At 44.0% G+C, this 19,246-nt stretch overlaps 1 protein-coding gene across 8 annotated transcripts in view; it reads right to left on the bottom strand.

Moving 5' to 3' along the window:
• LOC110983882 (uncharacterized) overlaps positions 1 to 19,246 on the bottom strand; it is a 107,808-nt gene that overhangs the window by 30,712 nt on the left and 57,850 nt on the right. For 7 of the 8 annotated variants that reach the window (XM_087142120.1, XM_087142124.1, XM_087142127.1 and 4 more), the window contains 17 exons: positions 18,720 to 18,928; positions 18,043 to 18,133; positions 16,562 to 16,725; positions 15,291 to 15,462; positions 14,376 to 14,417; positions 12,773 to 13,015; positions 11,616 to 11,858; positions 10,432 to 10,637; positions 9,860 to 10,026; positions 7,743 to 7,893; positions 5,982 to 6,138; positions 5,152 to 5,256; positions 4,343 to 4,517; positions 3,857 to 3,923; positions 3,281 to 3,448; positions 915 to 1,029; positions 461 to 586 (listed from right to left, as the gene is read on the bottom strand). In XM_087142120.1, coding sequence (XP_086998246.1) covers positions 461 to 586; positions 915 to 1,029; positions 3,281 to 3,448; positions 3,857 to 3,923; positions 4,343 to 4,517; positions 5,152 to 5,256; positions 5,982 to 6,138; positions 7,743 to 7,893; positions 9,860 to 10,026; positions 10,432 to 10,637; positions 11,616 to 11,858; positions 12,773 to 13,015; positions 14,376 to 14,417; positions 15,291 to 15,462; positions 16,562 to 16,725; positions 18,043 to 18,133; positions 18,720 to 18,928 — 2,601 coding nt within the window. The remainder of the gene's footprint in view (positions 1 to 460; positions 587 to 914; positions 1,030 to 3,280; positions 3,449 to 3,856; positions 3,924 to 4,342; positions 4,518 to 5,151; positions 5,257 to 5,981; positions 6,139 to 7,742; positions 7,894 to 9,859; positions 10,027 to 10,431; positions 10,638 to 11,615; positions 11,859 to 12,772; positions 13,016 to 14,375; positions 14,418 to 15,290; positions 15,463 to 16,561; positions 16,726 to 18,042; positions 18,134 to 18,719; positions 18,929 to 19,246) is intronic. The other variant, XM_087142126.1, reaches the window with a different exon arrangement.

Raw genomic sequence — 19,246 nt, 5'->3', positions numbered from 1 at the left:
ATCACATCACGACAATATCTTAACCGTTTCATTTTTTTTTTTACAGTTTTTATCAGGATTTTTCACAAAAGGCTCAACCAAACTGACCGACCTGAAAAATCGCAAACACAAAAACCAAAACCGACCCAACTGAATTGGTGACAAAAAAAAACGACCCAACCCGATGTTTGTTTCGAGTCAACGTCAATATCAGTTTTGGGTTGAGATTACATATTACTTGAGACATAAAACAATAAGGCACCATCAGATGAAAGACGTGCTCTGTCCCCAAAGCAGCCAATCCGATCCAATCAAAAGACGTCAGAGTACAAGATGTGAGAGAGTGCAGAGTACAAAGCGGCTGCACTTGAGTCCCGACATTTTCTCGACGTCACATCAGAAAAACCTGTGATCAGAATGCCCTCCCCGGGGGAAAAAAAACCATTCCAACACAGATAACAAAACAAAAAGAAGAAAATACCTCTCTGAATTTGTTGGCCGTCTCCAGCTGTTGGCCCATCTTCTTGGACAGGTCCTCCTGGTTGTTCTTGTCCACCGTGGCTTCCTCAAAGCTCTGGGCCAGGTCCAAAAGTCGCATCTCCAGGGCCTGGCAGAAAAGAAAATTAGTTTCTGAGTTTCTGGGAGAGAACTTTTTTTGAACAACTCCTTTCAGAGACCATCGGTAAATCACTCCAACGGTCCAGGTTATTACTCAAACAAAAATTCTTTGTCCAAAAACAGACATCCCGCTATTTTACAACTTGCCTATATTCTTCTTTGAAGAGTAAAGATTTCATCAAGCAACAAATAATCTTTTATCAGAATTTAAACCCTTCCACTATCAACATTTGTCAATTTGAAACTGATGAGAATTTTTCCACCCCCCCCCAAAGTAAAAATCCCAGCAACGCCCACGGTCCAGAAACACGACGGACCTTCTTTTTGTTCTCCAGTGTTGCCAGTCTGTGTTCGGCTTCCTCCACGGCCGCCGTTGTCTCCTCCACCTTGGTGTGCAGCGGCTTCACCTTGGAGATCATCAGTCGGTGATACCTACAACAATGCCAAGATCTTTGTTTTTAAAGATGTAATCTGTGCACTGGGAATATTTCAGTTTAAAAATGAGATTGTTGCCTAATACTAGTATCCGTTTATAAATCCTGTTTACTCAGCGATAACAAAGCCTTAGAAAAAAATAACGCTCAGGTGGTGACCTCCTGTTTAATACTACGGCAGACGTCTTGACCATCGAGCTTGCCAAGGTCGGCTGGCCAGTTAGAGTCAAATGAGCACCATGTACAATCCATAACATCTTATTTGATGAGCTTTTTGACCTCGGAAATGATGAATTTTATATTGTGCATTTTGCCCTTCACCACTATATTTACATGCATAAATATTTTCTGCTTAATGTTCTCTGAGGGCTTGTCAAAGATAGCATGCAGTGTTAGTTGGTGAATATTTGTTGGTGAAGAGCCAAACAGCCGATATAAAATTCACACCTAGGTCATTGTTTCCCTTGAACACAAGGACAATTCTAGAGCTCATACGTGCCTTTAAGAGCATGGCCAAAGATATTAAATATATTTATGCTTTTGTTCGAAGTGATGAACGATGAGGTTTCAAGAAGCTTTTAATATCATCTTGAGACATCACTTACTATGTTCACTCTGGGTATCCCCCCAACCAATTCTCAAAGTTTATATCATAGATATATCAATATGTGATATAACACGGCTGTGGTAAGGCACCAAGTCAAAATAGAAACGGTTCATGAAGTGGGAAACGATACATAAACGATAAGCTCCTTACCCGCTTCAGAGTAAAGCGATAGGGAGTCACTAGCTAAATGCTTGTGGTTTGATGAACACCACTCCTGGGTGATGTTTTCTAACAATAGAGAGCTTTAAGGATTACACTCCATTGTGGCTGGTGGTTGAGTCATTAGAGCTGTTTATCAACAGCTGGGACCCCAGCCCATTGATATGTCAACAATTTTGGGGGGGGGGTTAAGGATGGGTTTATACTACCGTTTAAATGGATAAGGATTTTTTTCTTCAGTTTGCCACGCTTAGTGGACTTAGTGGACTTTTCTTATTTCACATTTTAGATTGATTTTGAAGTCCCATGATTGTTGCATCTATAATCTTCTCCATTTACTCTATTGTCTAATCCAATTATTGACAAATCTGTGATGTGGAAATCACTGCCTGACAGTGCTAGATTTTGGGAAAGAAAACTACAGATCTAAATTCAGTGACACGAGACTTAGTGATGCACATAGGCCTGTTGACTCTGATGGAGTTAGTCTTTTGTTAAGAGATTAATTGCTTCCCCTTCTGAATAAGCTGTGCTAAGCCTGTGGATGAACTGGCCCAATTTACATAACAAAGCCGATGCACAATAACCATTCATGGTAAGCTGGGAGTCAGGGCTTTTGTACCAAGGTGGGGGAGATGGTAGTATGCATCAAAGGGGTTGCCGCATAGCCAATTCTCTTTCGGGAAACGGTGTCTTGCAACCATTACCCACTTGCAGTTGAATCGGGCAACGGTTTGAAAGTGGATTAAGGGCAACCATTTCCCGCTTGGTCAACCGTTTCTATTTTGACTTGGCGCCTAAACTGTGGGGCAAGAGCTATGATATATCAAGATGTAATATATATGTACTGCAGCAATGGTAAACTGCAGAGCAAGAGATATGATATACCAATATGTAATATAACACGGCTGAGGTAAACTGTGGGGCAAGATATCAATATGTGATATAACACAGCTATGGTAAACTGCAGAGCAAAAGATATGATATACCAATATGTAATATAACACGGCTGAGGTAAACTGTGGGGCAAGATATCAATATGTAATATAACACAGCTATGGTAAACTGCAGAGCAAGAGATATGATATACCAATATGTAATGTAACACAGCTGTGGTAAACTGTGGGGCAAGATATCAATATGAGATATAACACAGCTATGGTAAACAGCAGAGCAAGAGATATGATATACCAATATGTAATATAACACGGCTGTGGTAAACTGTGGGGCAAGATATCAATATGAGATATAACACAGCTATGGTAAACAGCAGAGCAAGAGATATGATATACCAATATGTAATATAACACGGCTGTGGTAAACTGTGGGGCAAGAGAGCGCATTAACAAGCGAATCTGAAAGAGTGGAAGCGAATAATACATCATTTCTTTCTCTGGACAATGTGGACGAGTGTTCCGTAGAACATTTAACTGAAACACAAATCTTTCTACGGTTGTTGACATGAGACCAAAATGTTTCCTACCTGACCACGCCCCGGACCCACTTGCAAAGCGAGGCAGCGGCCAGGTTGTTGGTCTTGCGCTGCATATTCTGGGGCTGGAAGGAGGCCTTCTTGAGGTAGGGCTCCACCAGGTTGAGGGTGCTCTCTGGCAACTCGCTGTCATCAAACTGCATCAACTCCTCAAGAAACCTCACCAGGAAAAAAACAAAATGGCCGTTAAAGTGGCAGCCGTACAGTAAAACTGTTGTTAGAGGGCTGGTTGGTATCACAACTCTGTTATAAAGCGGCCATACGCGGCTCTAAGTCACCACACAATGTCCAGGATTTCACTACCATGTCTGCATCTTACAACTACGCCTTCTTGCAACAATAGCACACTGCCATCTGTGATCATTAAAAATGGAAGTGTTTGTTCATTTTCCAATTGGCATCACTCAAATTTGTAGGAATTGCAGTTAGGAAGTTTGAAGTCATTCATTAGTTCTTTACACGTTGCCTCATGACTGTGTGTATAGCACTGTGTATGCTTGCAAAATTTCTGACCCTACGACACGAAGATAAATCTAGTTTCCAGAAACTGGCCAGAAGAGATCTTACCTTTCGATGTTGGCCATCTGTCGTTTGGCACCTTTACTCCAGGTCAAGTCTGACGACGGACTCTTCACTGCCAAAACAAAACCAAAGAAAACCAATTTTGGATCGCACAAAAAAAGGCAAATGGTGGAAGTCAGCACTTGCATTTAGGGATTGCATCGTTGTCTTATGCACAGATTTGCAAGTCTTCAAGTGCAAAAAAGATATGTGAGATGCTGAAGTACAAGATGATGACGCAATGTTTGGCTACCTGTGAACGGCATGAGCTGAGGAAAAGGACACTGTCTTCCCTAATCCTATTCCAAGTGTCACTGTCACAGCACCCTCAATGAGTATGCAGGCAGCAAATAGAGCCTGTCAAACAATAAGCCCAGACCCTGTGCACGGGTGCTATCTTAAAAGCTTGTTATATATTCATTCATTCCAAATATGCCCATCTCAGCTGAGCAAGAGGGAACGCCCTACAAGATGGCTGTCTGCGGCCCTTACGTATCATGATGATGGAGGCCATCAGGTCCTCAATGTCCACGTCCGGTTTCTGCATTCCTCTCAGCTCCCCTAGGGAGTTGATGTCCAGCTCTTGCACAATCTTCTTGGTGTCTTGAACCACGGCAACTGTCTTGTAGACAGCCCTGGCGTGGGCCAACGTGTACTGCGGCAAAGCCTGTGATATCAAACGCACGCACGCACCCAAGTTTGAATTGTACCTCAAATGCACTGGTTTGTTTACTGATTGCTTTGATTGCTTTTTCCTGCCCAGCACTGTCTTTCATGATCCGTGCTTTGTGACAACTCACGAGACAAAACAACACAAACTCGTGTGACCGCTTGGTGGGATTCGAACCTGCAACCACCTACTTACAAGCGCACACTTCACTCTAATAACCTTGCTGAAGTGAGCTGTTTTGGCAACTGGCTCATCCGACCAACATGAACAAATATTGAACCCAAAACCACTTTCAGTGACGTCAAGCTCAACCATCACGCGCAGACTTGTACATTTTCTAGTCTCTGAATCTTCTTCAGCTACTGCTCTGCAATAATATTCTTATCTATTTTGCCAAAACCAGCAGGGTTTGAACTCAAGACCACTGGCAAAAAAGCCAGGCAATACCCCTAAAGGACCTGTAGTGTACATCTTCCTGAATTTTCGGATCTTGTAGCCACCTCTTGCAAACCGACTTGATTGCTGCCCAGGGACACCTTTGTCGAAACAAAGCTAAAATTGAATTTGAACCAGGGACCACTGGAAACAAAGGCAAGTACCATCACCATTGCGCTCTGCAGCACTTACGTACCTTCTTCAGTTTCTGTATCTTCTCCATTTGTTTGTGCACAATCTTGATCTGTTGCTCGGCGATGGCCTTGTCCTGGCCGATTTGAGATAGCAGCTTGACTGTGCCCTGGTAACAGGAACACATCCACAAGAGCGTTATGAGCACAACTGGTGTCTGTCTGTCTTGCATGGAAGGGATCTTTCGCTCCATACAGGTGATTAAGACAGAGTCAATTCTGACCACAAAAACGAGATGAGCACTAGCTTCTCATTCTCCGCGCAGAGAAAATTTCACGCCGTCCTGGGCGCAGAAATTTTGAATCATGCATGCTTGTAGAATATTCGAAATCAGATAGAATGAATATTGAATAATGTAATTCTACCAACAACCGTATAATTCAGTCAGTGTTCAGTGACTTGACGGCTCTGGAGCAGCGGCTGTCATGCGCATCCGGTACTGATATATAAAATCTGATTAATAAACTTCACAGCAAAATCTATGAGCAGCGCATACGTGGTTGCGTTTTTTTGGGCATGGAGCGATGTAAAATTCTCATTTAATGATTGTGCATTCAATTTGTTTGCGTATCGGCTTTGTTGACGTATCATTTTAGAATACAGACACAGATATGCAAAAAGCCCTACAAAAGTCGAACAAAACTTCGAGTTTTTCCCAGTTAGTCAAAGATGCATTCAACAACATGCCTGTACCATCCACATGCAGCCTTGGTACCACAAAGTAATGGCTTCCAATCCCGGTCACATGTCTACAGAGAGCGGCTACGGCTTCCATAGGTCCCTGTGTTATTTCTAGCCGCAGCCACTCCCATTCGACTCCAGCCATCCACTTACCTCTTTCCTCTCCTCCAACACCACCAGCTCGTGTTCCAGTTGCTTCTGCAGCTTGCTGGCCAGCTGGTTCTCCTTGTTGATGTGCTCCAGGGCCCCCGTCACCATGGTGTGCTCCTCCTGGATCTTCTGCTGCCGCTGGTGGTACATGGACAGGAACCTGCACGGCAGGCAGAAAGGGGTCAGTGAGGGTGAAGATGTGGATTTTAAAAAATCCCAAACTCATTCTCGGGGTCTGTTTGGGCCTGTTTGTTTCTCAATCAGTGGCCCCAATGCTGGTTTGGTTCATCCTTGGGTGGGTCCTGGCTTCAGTGAACCCACGACGGATTACTGATTATGATTCGGATCTCTGTGAAACAAACAGGCCCTTTATTTCAAACAGATCTTGATCTAGATCAGTTATCCCCAAACTGGTCGCTCTGGGGCCAATTTCACAGAGCTGCTTACGCACAGAATTTGCCTAAGCACAAAAAACCTTGCTTAATAAACAAAGGTTACCAGCTCACTCTATCTGATTGTCATGCTAACCAAAAGACAGAAAAATACCATTCCAAAACAATATACATTACAAGACGTTTTGGCTGGTAACCAGATTTGTCAAGCAAGGTTTTTTTCATGCTGAAACAAATGTTTCATTTAAGCAGCGCTATGAAATTGGCCCCCATTCATCAGGCAGGTTCTGGTGTCAGTGAACCAATGGATTCACTCCTGATCACGATCCGAATCCGCATGAAACATACAGACCCTAGGTAACTGGCTTGACGCATTTACATGGAATGCGTCAACGACTGGAAGTGGTGTACTTAGAAATGTTATCATTTTTACAGTCTATTTATAATTTGATGTTTATAGTTATGAATATAAAAGCCAATCTCTCCTTGTAAAGAACCCTGCCTTTGTCCATTGTCATTCATAAGGGTCGCAGTGCAGGTTAAATTATTTCATTTCAACTTCTGAAAAACATGATTTGCTTTCCAATTTGAAGTGAAAGGAATCCCTTTTTGAATAGATTGATAACCCCAGTTCAACATTTCAAAACAAAACATAGGGATGCAGTTAAATAGAGGAATCAGACTTTTTTAAGAGTCAGTTGAGATTTTCAACAGCGCATGTCCACAATAAAGTGTGTCTCGGGTCTTTCCAGAACAGAATACACCTGCTTGAGGTTGGACTTATGAGCTTGGCCGTATGTCGATTTACACATCATAGTGCAAAAACATGTTCAGCTTGCATGCTTTGTTCTCAAATGAAGCTTGTGCTTTCTAAATACCCAACTGGCTTATTATCCAAGGTTTTTGGGACGTGTTGATGAGGCAACTTCAAGACAAGAGAGTCCCCATTGGTAGCCCCCTGCTCAACATCAAAGAGACGAGGTTGGTTTCGCATACTTGCCAACCTGTCGTACTCCTTCCTGAGGTCAGGCATCACCACATAATAGATTAGAACTGTAAATGAACTAAGGGCTCATTTAAGTACCTTTTAATCTACTGTGTGGTAATGCCTGACCTCAGGAAAGAGTACAGCAGGTTGGCAGGTCTGGTTTAGATAACAATCAGGGCCAATATCATTGGAGCACCTAGGCACTAAACATTGCTTTAATGGCAGACTTTTATTTAAAGCCAAATTGAACAGGGAGCCAGTCTTAAGCCACGTACTTCATATGGCGCTCTGGTTGGTACCCCACTTCCATGCTGAGCATATGTTCTACGTGCTTAGCATATTTCTGGAATTGGGCCTCCTAGGTCAAAGGGCAAGGGGACTGACCTCTCCACAAACTTCTCGTAGGTGGTATTGGTCAGGTGGTTGTACTGTCCGGCTCCTTTCTCTTCTCCGTCCAGCTGGCGGATGGCCAGGTGCATGGTGGCCAACAGGTGGGCCAGGTTCTCCTTCTGGATGTGGTTAAGGGTCTTAACGCCTGTAAGGGACAGACGGTAATTACAGTGGATAATTACAGAGCTGAAAGGAAAGAGTACCTGTGGTTGAATGAATTGTCAGCAAGTGTGACGAGTGGAGCTTAAAACAAAATGAGTTTCATTAATGATGTTTCAAAAAGGGGAAAGACTTGTGGATGAACCAAGAATCGAGCGTGTAAGCAGGATCAGATGTGGATGTCAAAAGTCAACAATTTTTCAGGAGTTTACATGGATCGCCTTTGAGATCAGCATAACCCTTTGGTACATATGTGGAGTTCAAGATTAACAGATATCAGCAAAAGTCCTTTTTCTTTTGCTTGATATGCCAAACCAATCTGGTACATATCCGAAACGGAGGACAGAGATTTCGCCAAAGTATGAGAAATGACTCGAGTCGACTTTTATTAAGCATGCTAAATACAGCCCATCAAGTTATTCACTTGGTTATTTCACTGATGAGACAGCACATCTCTTCCTGGATCAGTTTTGGTACCAGTAAAACTGAAAGTTAGCGACCCTAGTTTGGTGCGATGTTCTGAGCCGTTGTTCTTTGTATATGTGACTCAGTTGACACCATATGAAGCACGTGTACGCATGCTTCGTATTGTGTCAATGCAAGAACGTTGTACTGTAACTGCAGTTTTTGTGAAACTCGGGTTTTTTGTGAATTTGGATTCAGATTTACCTCAAGATTATTACAGGTACATTTCACTGAAAAACAGCCAGCGCACAATGATGACATAATTGGTGAATGCTTAAATGTCGTATCTTTATTACAGGCCTTTGCATTCATGCTAAAACGTGCGCTCAACGCAAGCTGAAAACAGTCCTGTTGGTGCAAAAAGTCATCTCTCAAATTGATCAAAATATTTTCCCAATATGCAATATAAAATTGTTTACTTTTGCCACTTTTTCAAGGCAACTGATCACAATATAAAACTAAACCTACACCGTTCAATTATATGATAAAGAATGCACCGATCTAAGTAGACAATTTGAGAAACAAACGTAACTTTTGCAGAAAATACAAACATATAGTATATTGCACCGTTTACAACTGATTCAGATGCTCACTGAAATCTTTAATAACGGGCTTTAGTAATGCGAGGGAAATTTTTCTCCAACCTGAGAGGGTTTGGAGCTTCCATCCTAATAATTTATGACGTGAGATTTATCGCCTACAAACTTTAAATGGGCCTAAATGGTGTTCTACATGCAAAAATGTCGTATCTCAATGAGTTACGACATTTTGACCAGACTATGCATTGCATGTCGTTTAAGCAAATATGTCCTGTTGATTTTGTTCCTTTTGAAGTTCATTTATGTAAAATTAAGCAAGACACTGAAGCCTACAATGAAAGAAGCATGTTTGTAAATTCGTTATCTGCCTAAAGTTCCACTTTCCTGTGATTTAATTCAGAAAAATTTACCGTGAGGCGTTTTTCTCCAAACTACTTGAAAGTGAGATAAAGATGATTTTGCACTGACACAGCAATATGTTGTCAACTGAGGCATTGCCTCTTAAAATGCATGGTTCACAAGTTCCACCCATGACTGATGCTGACACCAGTGGTGGCTGAGGCAACTCTTGTTTACAATAAAGTCAACTAGTCAACTAAGGCTTCCACTCACTGTTGAGATGGAAGAGCACGTGGTCCACAAGTCTCTCCCTGGACCAGTGTTGATACCAGCAGCAGCTAAGGGTTACAGTGAAATCAACTAGTCAACTAAGGCTTCCACTCACTGTTGAGATGGAAGAGCACGTGGTCCACAAGTCTCTCCCTGGACCAGTGTTGATACCAGCAGCAGCTAAGGGTTACAGTGAAATCAACTAGTCAACTAAGGCTTCCACTCACTGTTGAGATGGAAGAGCACGTGGTCCACAAGCCTCTCCCTGGACCAGTGTTGATACCAGCAGCAGCTAAGGGTTAGAGAGAAATCAACTAGTCAACTAAAGCATCCACTCACTGTTGAGATGGAAGAGCGCGTGGTCCACAAGCCTCTCCCTGGACCAGTGTTGATACCAGCAGCAGCTCAGATGCGCGGTCAGTGCTGGGTACTGTCTGCAGCGGTCTTGGAAGGCCGCCCCGCTCGAGGAAGACACCAAGACCACTCGGAAATTGCCACTGACAGCCCTGTCCAAGGAAAATATAACAACTAATGCAGAACAAAAAGGACTTTGTTGACACTTTTAAAAATGTAACTGTTTAAACATTACTGGTTAATTATCCTACAAAATGCTATTAGGTAATTACTCTCACCTGCTTGGTACTGCTTTACACCGAAACACTCAAAAAGTATTTTCCAACAATCTGGGGCATCCAGTGAGCAAGATTTGCAACCCCACTATGTTGTGCATAAGCAGCCAAGTGGCAAAATTCAATTTCGACACACACAATTTGCCTCCACAGGCTCTGTATATGTGTAAGAATCAGGGCACGGTCGATGTTTTTAAGCCGTCAGCCCGTGTTTACAGACAACCGCATTGTGTTTGCACGCCCTCCGGCACGAAGCGCTATGGAGCGTCAGCCCAAACTCACTTGAGGAAGAACTCCCAGGCCGTCTCCCTGGTGTAGGTCAGGCCGGCTGCCGTCACCTCGGTGCGGATGGAGTTGATGATGGAGGTCTGCTCCTCAGCGGTGAAGAGGTGGGTGATAGCACCTGTCACCACAAACTCGCCGACGTAGACCAGGAAATCCTCGTTCAGTAACTCCTCATCGGTCAAAAGGAGAAGGATCTTTTCTCCCTTAAAAAGGCAAAGTTTGGAACAAATTACAGTTTCAAATAGATTTTAGAGAATTCAGAGAAGTGAGTTTTACATAGATTCAAAAGTCAACAGGTAACACATAAAACTTTCAGACAGATGAAACTTTCTCGTTGAAGGACACTGTGAACTGAATCATGCTGCATCTGCCTATTAAAATTAAATGTAATTTCAAAAGTTAACGACGACATTAATTGTTTTTTGACTGTTGAAAAGAAACGCATAACGAAAATAACGGAGACACAGTGTTCACTTTGAACAGAAGTAGGTGAAATACTTGATTTGGGATTTTTGGCCCTGCCCGACGTGTATTAAAACACTGTATACTCAGTGTTTGCCCCCGGAGGCTTGCGAAAAAAAACTACAAGCATACTTGGGTGGGACTTGAACCCACAACCTTCTGCTTACTAGCGCAGACGTCTTAACCACTCAACCACCAAGCTTGCCGGTGTCGGCTGGCTGGTTCGAGTCAGATGTAGCAATGGGTTGGAGTGTCACCTGAGTATGCTTGTGGTTTTTTTCACAAGCCTTTGGAGGCACACACTGAGTACATAGTGTTAAAATACACTTCGGGCGGGGCAAAAATATAAAGTTAATCAACATCTCCCTGGCACAAATCCATCCTTGGAAATAGGTATACCTGGATATAAAGTTTGTCCGTGGACTGCATGCAGGAATGAAAGTGCCTATGCCCAGCAACTTGTAGTAAGCACCACTGGCAGAATGATCACGTATCATAACAAATACCGTTTGGTCAACTACTTTACAACTTACAGGTGGACAAGGCGTGGGGGTCAAGACATCAGCCATAAATTGTTATGGGACAGCCAATGGCTACAGAAGAATGATACCATTAATTAGACAGGTCCTTGATGCCTACAACAGAGCCTTACATTTCAGGGTTCGTGAGAGACCTTACTTGAAACCCGGCCTGGCTATCGGGCAGAATACCCACCGTACCTTGACTCCTGCCTTGGTGTAGGCCGCCACCAGGTCGGCCTTGAACTGGTCCAGCTTGTATTCTGTGGAGGCCGACATGGGAGAGGGGTTGACCTCGAAGACGCTGAAGCCGCACAGGTGGGCGGCCAGCCGGGCGAAGAGGTTGCTGAGGCCCGGGTTGCCCTCGGCCACCAGGGTGGCGTGCCCCACGTCGTGGGGGGACATGATGGTGCGGGCCAGGCGGCAGACGCGTTGGATGGTTTCCTGAAGGGGGGGTGGGGAAGCAGCAGAGCACTGCGCTATTGACATAAATCTAAATAAAGCACAACAATGCAGTGAAGTGACTAGGGCCAAGTCCATGTCCCTGGGGTGCCCTCCTCTGCCCCATTTGAAATGAAAGCAATCCATACATAAGCCACAGTCCATCCACTTTCAGTGACCATTTGAAGAAAAATGTGTAAATCCCCAGCGCCTTCCAGAAATTTCACAGTAGTTTAACTGCAACAGCAAAAATATTAGGAGTCTGAACCCATGTCCTCAGACATGGAAGTTTACAAGCTTTTCTGGTGTCTTTATCCAAGGCGACTTCACTTTGACAATCTTTCTTCGGGAAAACTTGTTGCTCTTATCAGTATTTCTTGTGTTTGGTTTCGGGTGTTTGCTTCCTAAAACCTTGTGCAAAACATCACTCGCAGCACTAACAAATATTACATGCATTTTGGGAGTGGCCTCCCAAGGAATAGCACCCGATCGTAGGTAGGTAAAGTAACCCAGGGAGATGCCGTAACTGCAGTGGCATTACACTAACATGCATGCTCTTAAATGTTTGATGCACGTGCGCGCACCCGTCTGTTGATTCACAGCACAGCAGCCTATTGGTCAAAGAGGCATGTAAGGAGTGTGTACCAAATGATGCCTGGACGTTGTGTTATCACAGCAGCCTATTGGTCAAAGAGGCAGGTATTAATGAAGCATGGACGTTGTGTTACCACAGAAAACTGATTCTGGTTGATGAATACGAAAGTGACTTCCGAGCCAAAATGTATTGATGCAGAAAGTACAAAAGAGAAGTAAACCCTGGGTGACCGAACCCCTTCAATGCCGAATTTTCAGATCGAGAATCCTCAAATCTGAAAACTGCCCCCCCCCGAATAAAAACCTCACACCCCTCTGCTCACCCTGTAGAGGGCCAGCTTGATCTTGGCGTGCGACTTGTTGTACTCCTCCACAGCGTCCCGCAGCAGCGTCCTCACACCCTCCACGTCCTCGCAGGGCCGGTACTGGTCAGTGGGGTCCTCCTCCCCGATGCTGCTGCTGGCCGTGGAGGTGGCCGAGCGGTAGCCGCCGGCCGTCACGATGCCCGAGTCCTGCTGGACCAGGTTGCTGAAGAGGGGCTGGGAGGGGTTGATGACCAGCTGCAGCTGTCGGGTAGTTGGAATGTGGGGAAGTTGAAAATCGGACTTAGAAAAGGGCTTGGGATTATGACCTGAAGCTGTTGAGAGTGGCAAAGGCTGAGCAGCTGAAAAGACAGACACCTGAGACTAGTTCACACTTGTGGCAAACGCGAAAAAAAAATTTGATATTCAGTTATCTGCAGCGGAATTTAGTCAGGTTGAAATGCCAGCAAACTGCCAGCAAGTATAGGATCTGATGTCACAATTTCACGTTCGTTTCTCTTTTGCATTTAGTATGAACTGGCCCTAAGTGTGTTTCATGCACTGATCTTCAAGGTGGGTTTTATTTAAAAAAACTACGGTGGAAAATTCTCTCAAACATTTAAAATGTCGAAGCAAATCTCCAACTCTACTGCACAATCTGTGATCAAGTTTTGAACAGCAAATCACAAATACGCCGTATAAACATCAACACTCACGACGTGGGCATAAACGTGATGTCGTGTTGTACAGTTTTATTACATATGCTGATGTGTAGGTGCAATGACACAGTGATTGGACAAATTGTAATGAACTATGGTCTCTAGCGTGCAATAATACAAGTGAAGGGTGTAAAATGGTGTGTGTAAGAGGGGAGACCTTCAATGCTTTAAAATTTCCTCTTTGCTACTTATTCAGAATATTCACCTTCATTTTACAGCCAATCCTTGGGGTACTTTTTGTTGCTTACCTCAACCTGCCCTTGACGGTAAGCTACACCCCAGAATACAAAGCTTGGATTTTTCTTCCATCATGCATTGTAAGAGTGTGACAGATGTTTTTTTTTTAGATTTTTCACGTTCTCTTCGGGGTCTACAGGCAAACTGATGGAATTTAAGGGTACTCGATAAACTCGGCCCAACTTGAGAATCGTCTTCAAATTGCTGTGGCTGCGTTCGTGTGAGGTACTCTCGATACGCATGGGTGCAGGAAATTATTGCCTGCATTATCACTCTCGCATCACGTCGTGCCAACGGAAAACACTCAATATTTGTACCATCGTGAAATGACTGTGTAATGCGAGACCTTTAACACTCCTCTCCTGAGAGAATGCCCTCGTTTATAACCACGAGCTATAATTCTGCCGTTCGTGTGAGTAAGAGTTTGTATCTGCATTAACTCGAGTATTAAACAGGCCGCCTCTGTATGTCTTGGCGGTAAGTGCTTCTCTGCCGTTACTACAGAGACAATCAACTCTTTCTTTGAATGAGAAATTGAGAAATCTGTTGTGAAGTCTCAGTTGTGGCTGATACGAGTGCACGTTTCTCATCAAGAGTGACTGGTGCTTGGTTATATCAGTGCGATTTAGGACGATCGCTCTGGTGGTGAGTAGTGCCATGCCAATTACCATATGAAGCAACTGCCATTCCGGCCGGGGACCGTCAAGTTTCTTGAAAATGGTTACAATTGCCAGGGGAAAACAGGAAAGTCAGCGGAGGATTCAAATGAGGAAGTTAAAATGGCAGAGGAAAACTTGACAATGAATCAGTTCGGTATTCCAACAGTGCATGCTCTGTACGATTCTCTTCAGGAACAGCTATATGCGCGCACGATAGTGTGTCCTATCGGCGCAGCCATACGTGTGCACTTTGTTCCCGAAAGACCTTGGCTTTTTGAAACACAAAGCTGGCACATTGAAAATTAATACAGTTGAAGAAGGAAACTCAAGCCAAGTTATTGGCAAATATAGGATTGTTTTGGCAAATAGGCATTTTACATTTCCAGACTTTGGAATAGAATAATACTGTTAGAAAAGAGGTCCAGAATTTCAAAATGTTTCCTTCACACCCAGATATTCCAAACCTGCATTACAAGGAGCAGTGTACCCAGTAGGGGCGGGGGATTGGCCAGGCATGTTGCCAACTTTTTTTAAAGGAATTTAAAGTGCTAACATTTCTGAAATGGGTACTACCATCTTTCAGGAGGGGGGCATGGAGAATTCTTTTAGGAAGACAAAAACGTGGATAATAATTTCAGGCATCCAACTTGAACTTTGACCCCCCCAAAAAGGAAATCCGATCTTTACAAGACTTTGTACAGTGTTTTTTCGATTTTCAATTGAAAAATATGGAAATCAGCTGATCTGAGGAAGAGTTGCATGCCGGATATTTTGTAGAAATCGTTAGTCCCACTTTGTCATTCTGGACCAGACAGCTAGGTACACCACTAATACCCAGAATGCGGTTTAAAAAAAAGAGAATTTACTCCTTCACTACAAAGCATGGTTTTGTAATTTTCTCTTGAGCTATTAAAGTTTTCTCACCAACTCTTCACTGGAGAACTCCTTCCTGGCCGCGGTCACAAACGCCTGCTGGTAGCGGTCAAAGTCCACGGGACTGACCAGCCGCTGACCATAGATGAACTCGCACTCGTGCCGCCACAACAAAAGCAGGTTCTCTCGAGTCGCGTTTGGCCGGAGTGACAGACAGATGTTCCTGCGGAATAAATCTTTGTCCTATCAGTTCCTAAAACAGCCCTATAAAACTCTCCTTAACTCTCCTCTCACAGAGATGTATTGTACATTTAGTATCAAAAAGACATAAATTGAATACAAATGAGCAGACTTGACTTATTCTTGACTTCTGTTCTCCTTCAGTGACTGATCAGTCAAACCCTCTATTTTTAATTCAATTTTTAAACACAGGAAAGTACGCAATAACACAAGCACTTTAATGAGCATTTCAATTTACGCACTACATTTACATGGGAACGGGAAATATTAAGTCAAATGAGCATGTAAGTACTTGACGCAAAGCAAAATATTCGGCCACAAGTAAGTACTTGACAACTGAAGTACTAAATGAGCTCTTTTCTCAATATAATTAATTTACATGGGAATGTGAATAAAGCACACCAACCTATTCATCAGCTGCAGAAAAAGAATGATAGCCAGAAAGTTTAGAGTCTTAGCAAGGAGCCTGTTTGGTATTCCAACAGCGCCTGCCCAGAATGAAGTGCGTCCGCGGTCATTTCGAGAACAGCTTTATGCGCGCTCGCACGGTCGGCCCTAGCAGCGTAGCCATACACCAACGCACACGTCCTCTTTGTTCTCAAATAACCTTGCCCTTTTGAAATGTCTTTTTGAAATGCCCGTTTGAAATACTGAACAGGCTCACTGACCTCTTTCAGTCGTGAAATACATAAATGTTTGACCAGACGAATTTTTGCTGGATATGTCACGAATTTCTGCCATTTAAACGAATCCGAGTTAGACCTCTCCAACTTGGAAAGAAAACATCCATTCTGAAATGACAGCTTTCGCCAGCGGACATATTTTTTATTACCCCCTGGTGGTGATCCTTTTGACCTCTGCTACAGATCTAGATAAAGAGTACATGACTGATTTGGGCACGGCCATCAGTGGGGGCAATATCTAGCCAATTGATTGGCCACCTGTAGGGGGCATGATTGAATTGATACTTCAATTCCCACGGGAGACACACTCCCATTTATAATCTTTTCTTCGAAAAGGACTTGGGATTTGGGGAGAATTGAAATGGGAGAAATTTGTGTCATGAAACCATTGAAAGCTACCTGAATATCTTCCGCATGTCTCTCAGGGTGAAGACGTAATGACAGCGCTCGGCCGTGGGCAGGTACATGGCCCGCATCCGGTCCTGGACCTCGATGGTGACGTTGACCACCATGGACATCAGGGCGCGCAACTGCTCCTCTTCTTTGTCGATGATGTGATGACGCTGCGGAAAATTGGGGGGGGGAATTCTACCGTCATCTTGAGTTGGTTTTGTGGGTAACAGGGTCTATTATCCGGTGTTCTAAGTTTTGAACACTGTGAATTCATGTTTAGCTCTTGTACTGGTGGCTAGCCAGTTTACAGGCCACTGGTAGGCAAACATATGACTGTGACATAGAAAGAGAGAGATCTATGTTTTAATTTTGTCACAACCAAGGGCGCAGTTGTGGAACGATCTTAGACTGTCGTACCTCTGTCTTGGATATTGCCTGTTCACTGGCCCAGATAGATCACATGACAGCGCGACATATCCGCATATCACACTCACCGTGAGACACCACATTCTGCCAATAGCATGTGCTCGAGATCGACCGCTGTTGCTCATTTAGTCAATTTTGCATGGTACCCACACTACGTTTTGTGCATAGGTAACCGAGCAATTTGATCAATTGTCAAGGCTTGTATAATAGACTTGTTCCTGTCCCCCGCAACGCACAAGGTTACGCAGGGACCGCTAACCAGAAGACATGACATGTGCGCTTGTACTCACTGGTGCCCACAGTGAGGGAACAGTGCATTCGCAGAGGGTATCATTGACACCTGTTATGTTAATTATAGTTTAATGGTAGGCCTATCGTCTTCTGAACTTCTGACATTCAGAGCTCATTTCCTTAGATAAATTCCTTCAGTCACAGGTATGAGAAAACAGTCGTTGATCGCTGTGGTGTGGGACATGAACTTTTTTAACATCCTGGAGCACGTATAGCTCCCTCGGAGAAGTATTGAATGAATCGGCTATTTCTATTTCAATTGCTCCGATCCAGCGTTGGAGCTGAGTTCATCAAAAGTCCTTTCATGAGAAATGGGTTTGCGGGTACATCATGGAAGCAATCTCTTTTGGACGAGGTGTGGTTCTTAAAAGAACCGGTGAGTATAAACTCGACGTTTGCTCTGGTCGTCCTCAGGAGAGATTATACTCACCGGTTCTTTTAAGAACCACACCTCGTCCAAAAGAGATTGATTCCATGGTGCACCCGCAAACCCATTTCTCATGTTTCATCCACCAAGCAAAGCTTCAAATCTTACTTAAAAGTCCTTTCATAAGGCCATTCATAAGTTTTGTCATAAACATCAGGGTGAACAATGATAACGGAAGGCTTTTGTCACACCGCCTTTGAATAGCTTGGGACTTAGCTTAAGACTGGATGTCTTGGGATGAATTTGTGATGGACTTGTGATGGACTCGACTGCAATACTCCCTGACCTACTCAAAGTTCAGAACTCAAGCGAGTGTCTTTGGCCACGACTCGAACAAACTCACTTTGTCTCTGGCTGACGTTGAGGAGGTGGTGGCTGGGGTAAGGAAGTGGGTATTCAGTAGGGTGGTGAAGATGCTGTGAACTTCACTGGACCTAGAGGGAATGAATGTATCATGAATATTCATGATGTGACTGGTTTTTAGAAACCAGCACCTCGTACATTTTTAGTATTCAGCGGGATATAGAGGATACATGTACTATGAACTTCACTGGACCTGGAGTGTACGGATATTCATGGTTGGCAGGTTCGATATTAGGTTTATAAGTGACTGCATTAGAGGGATGAAACTCTCTTCCCCTTAGAAGTGCCCACTGCCTGATACACCCACTTTGGGAAATCTCTTTATCACAATAGATCCATTGCCACAACGTGTAAGTCAGCGTGATTTAAGTGGTAGGCCTAAACAATGGAATTAAGATGGCTTCATGTTGGAAGATATTAATCTTATAACATGATTGAACTTATACAGAGGCATATATGATTCCCTCTGTATTCTCAGTGGGGTCCGAGAGCTGTGAAAAAAATCACTGGCTTGCTCAGGTGGGAGTTTCCCACGACTCGCCGACCAGGTGGAAAGTACTGTGTGAATATATACATTGGTGTGGAAGTGAAGAACCTGGTATATAACATTTACATGTACACCGCACAAGCCGAGGATTTGACGTGGTGAAGTCTTACTTGGGGTAAGGCACGCTGAAGACGGAGAAGTGTCTGAGGAGGCGCTGGCTGGGCCGGGGCACGCTGGCCGGAGAGTTGGGATTGATCGTGGTGACGTAGGTCACGTTCTTGACCTCCCGCAGCCTGTGGGTGTCGGGCTCATACATGCCGCCGGAGTCCAGGTGCTGGCGGACCATCTCACAGGCTGACTGCCGACCGTATTCATCCACCTGACAAAAACAGTGAAAAGGAATTAGACTTTGATGGCAATTCAACATGCAAATATGTTGGCTGTATTCATCCACATGACAGACAATTAGGACTAATAGGATGCGTTGTCATGGTAACTCCTGTTAACACGAGTAGAATGGGTGTGCATTACTCTCGGGTACAGGAGTATACTCTCGCTGACCCTCGGGTCATACTCCAGCCGTTCGAGCGCTCAGGAGTATACTCGTTTTGATAACGCGAGTAACTCGCTCAAACGCACCCACACAGGATATTATAGGAACTGTACATGATTTCCTCTACGATGGAGTAAATTTGAA

This window comes from Acanthaster planci, linkage group LG10 (assembly GCF_054643075.1).
Source record: "Acanthaster planci isolate LZ-2023a linkage group LG10, COTS_SCS, whole genome shotgun sequence".
Lineage (NCBI taxonomy): Eukaryota > Metazoa > Echinodermata > Asteroidea > Valvatida > Acanthasteridae > Acanthaster > Acanthaster planci.
Note: the sequence above shows the minus strand (reverse complement) of the source record. Positions and strands in the feature narration are given on the sequence as shown.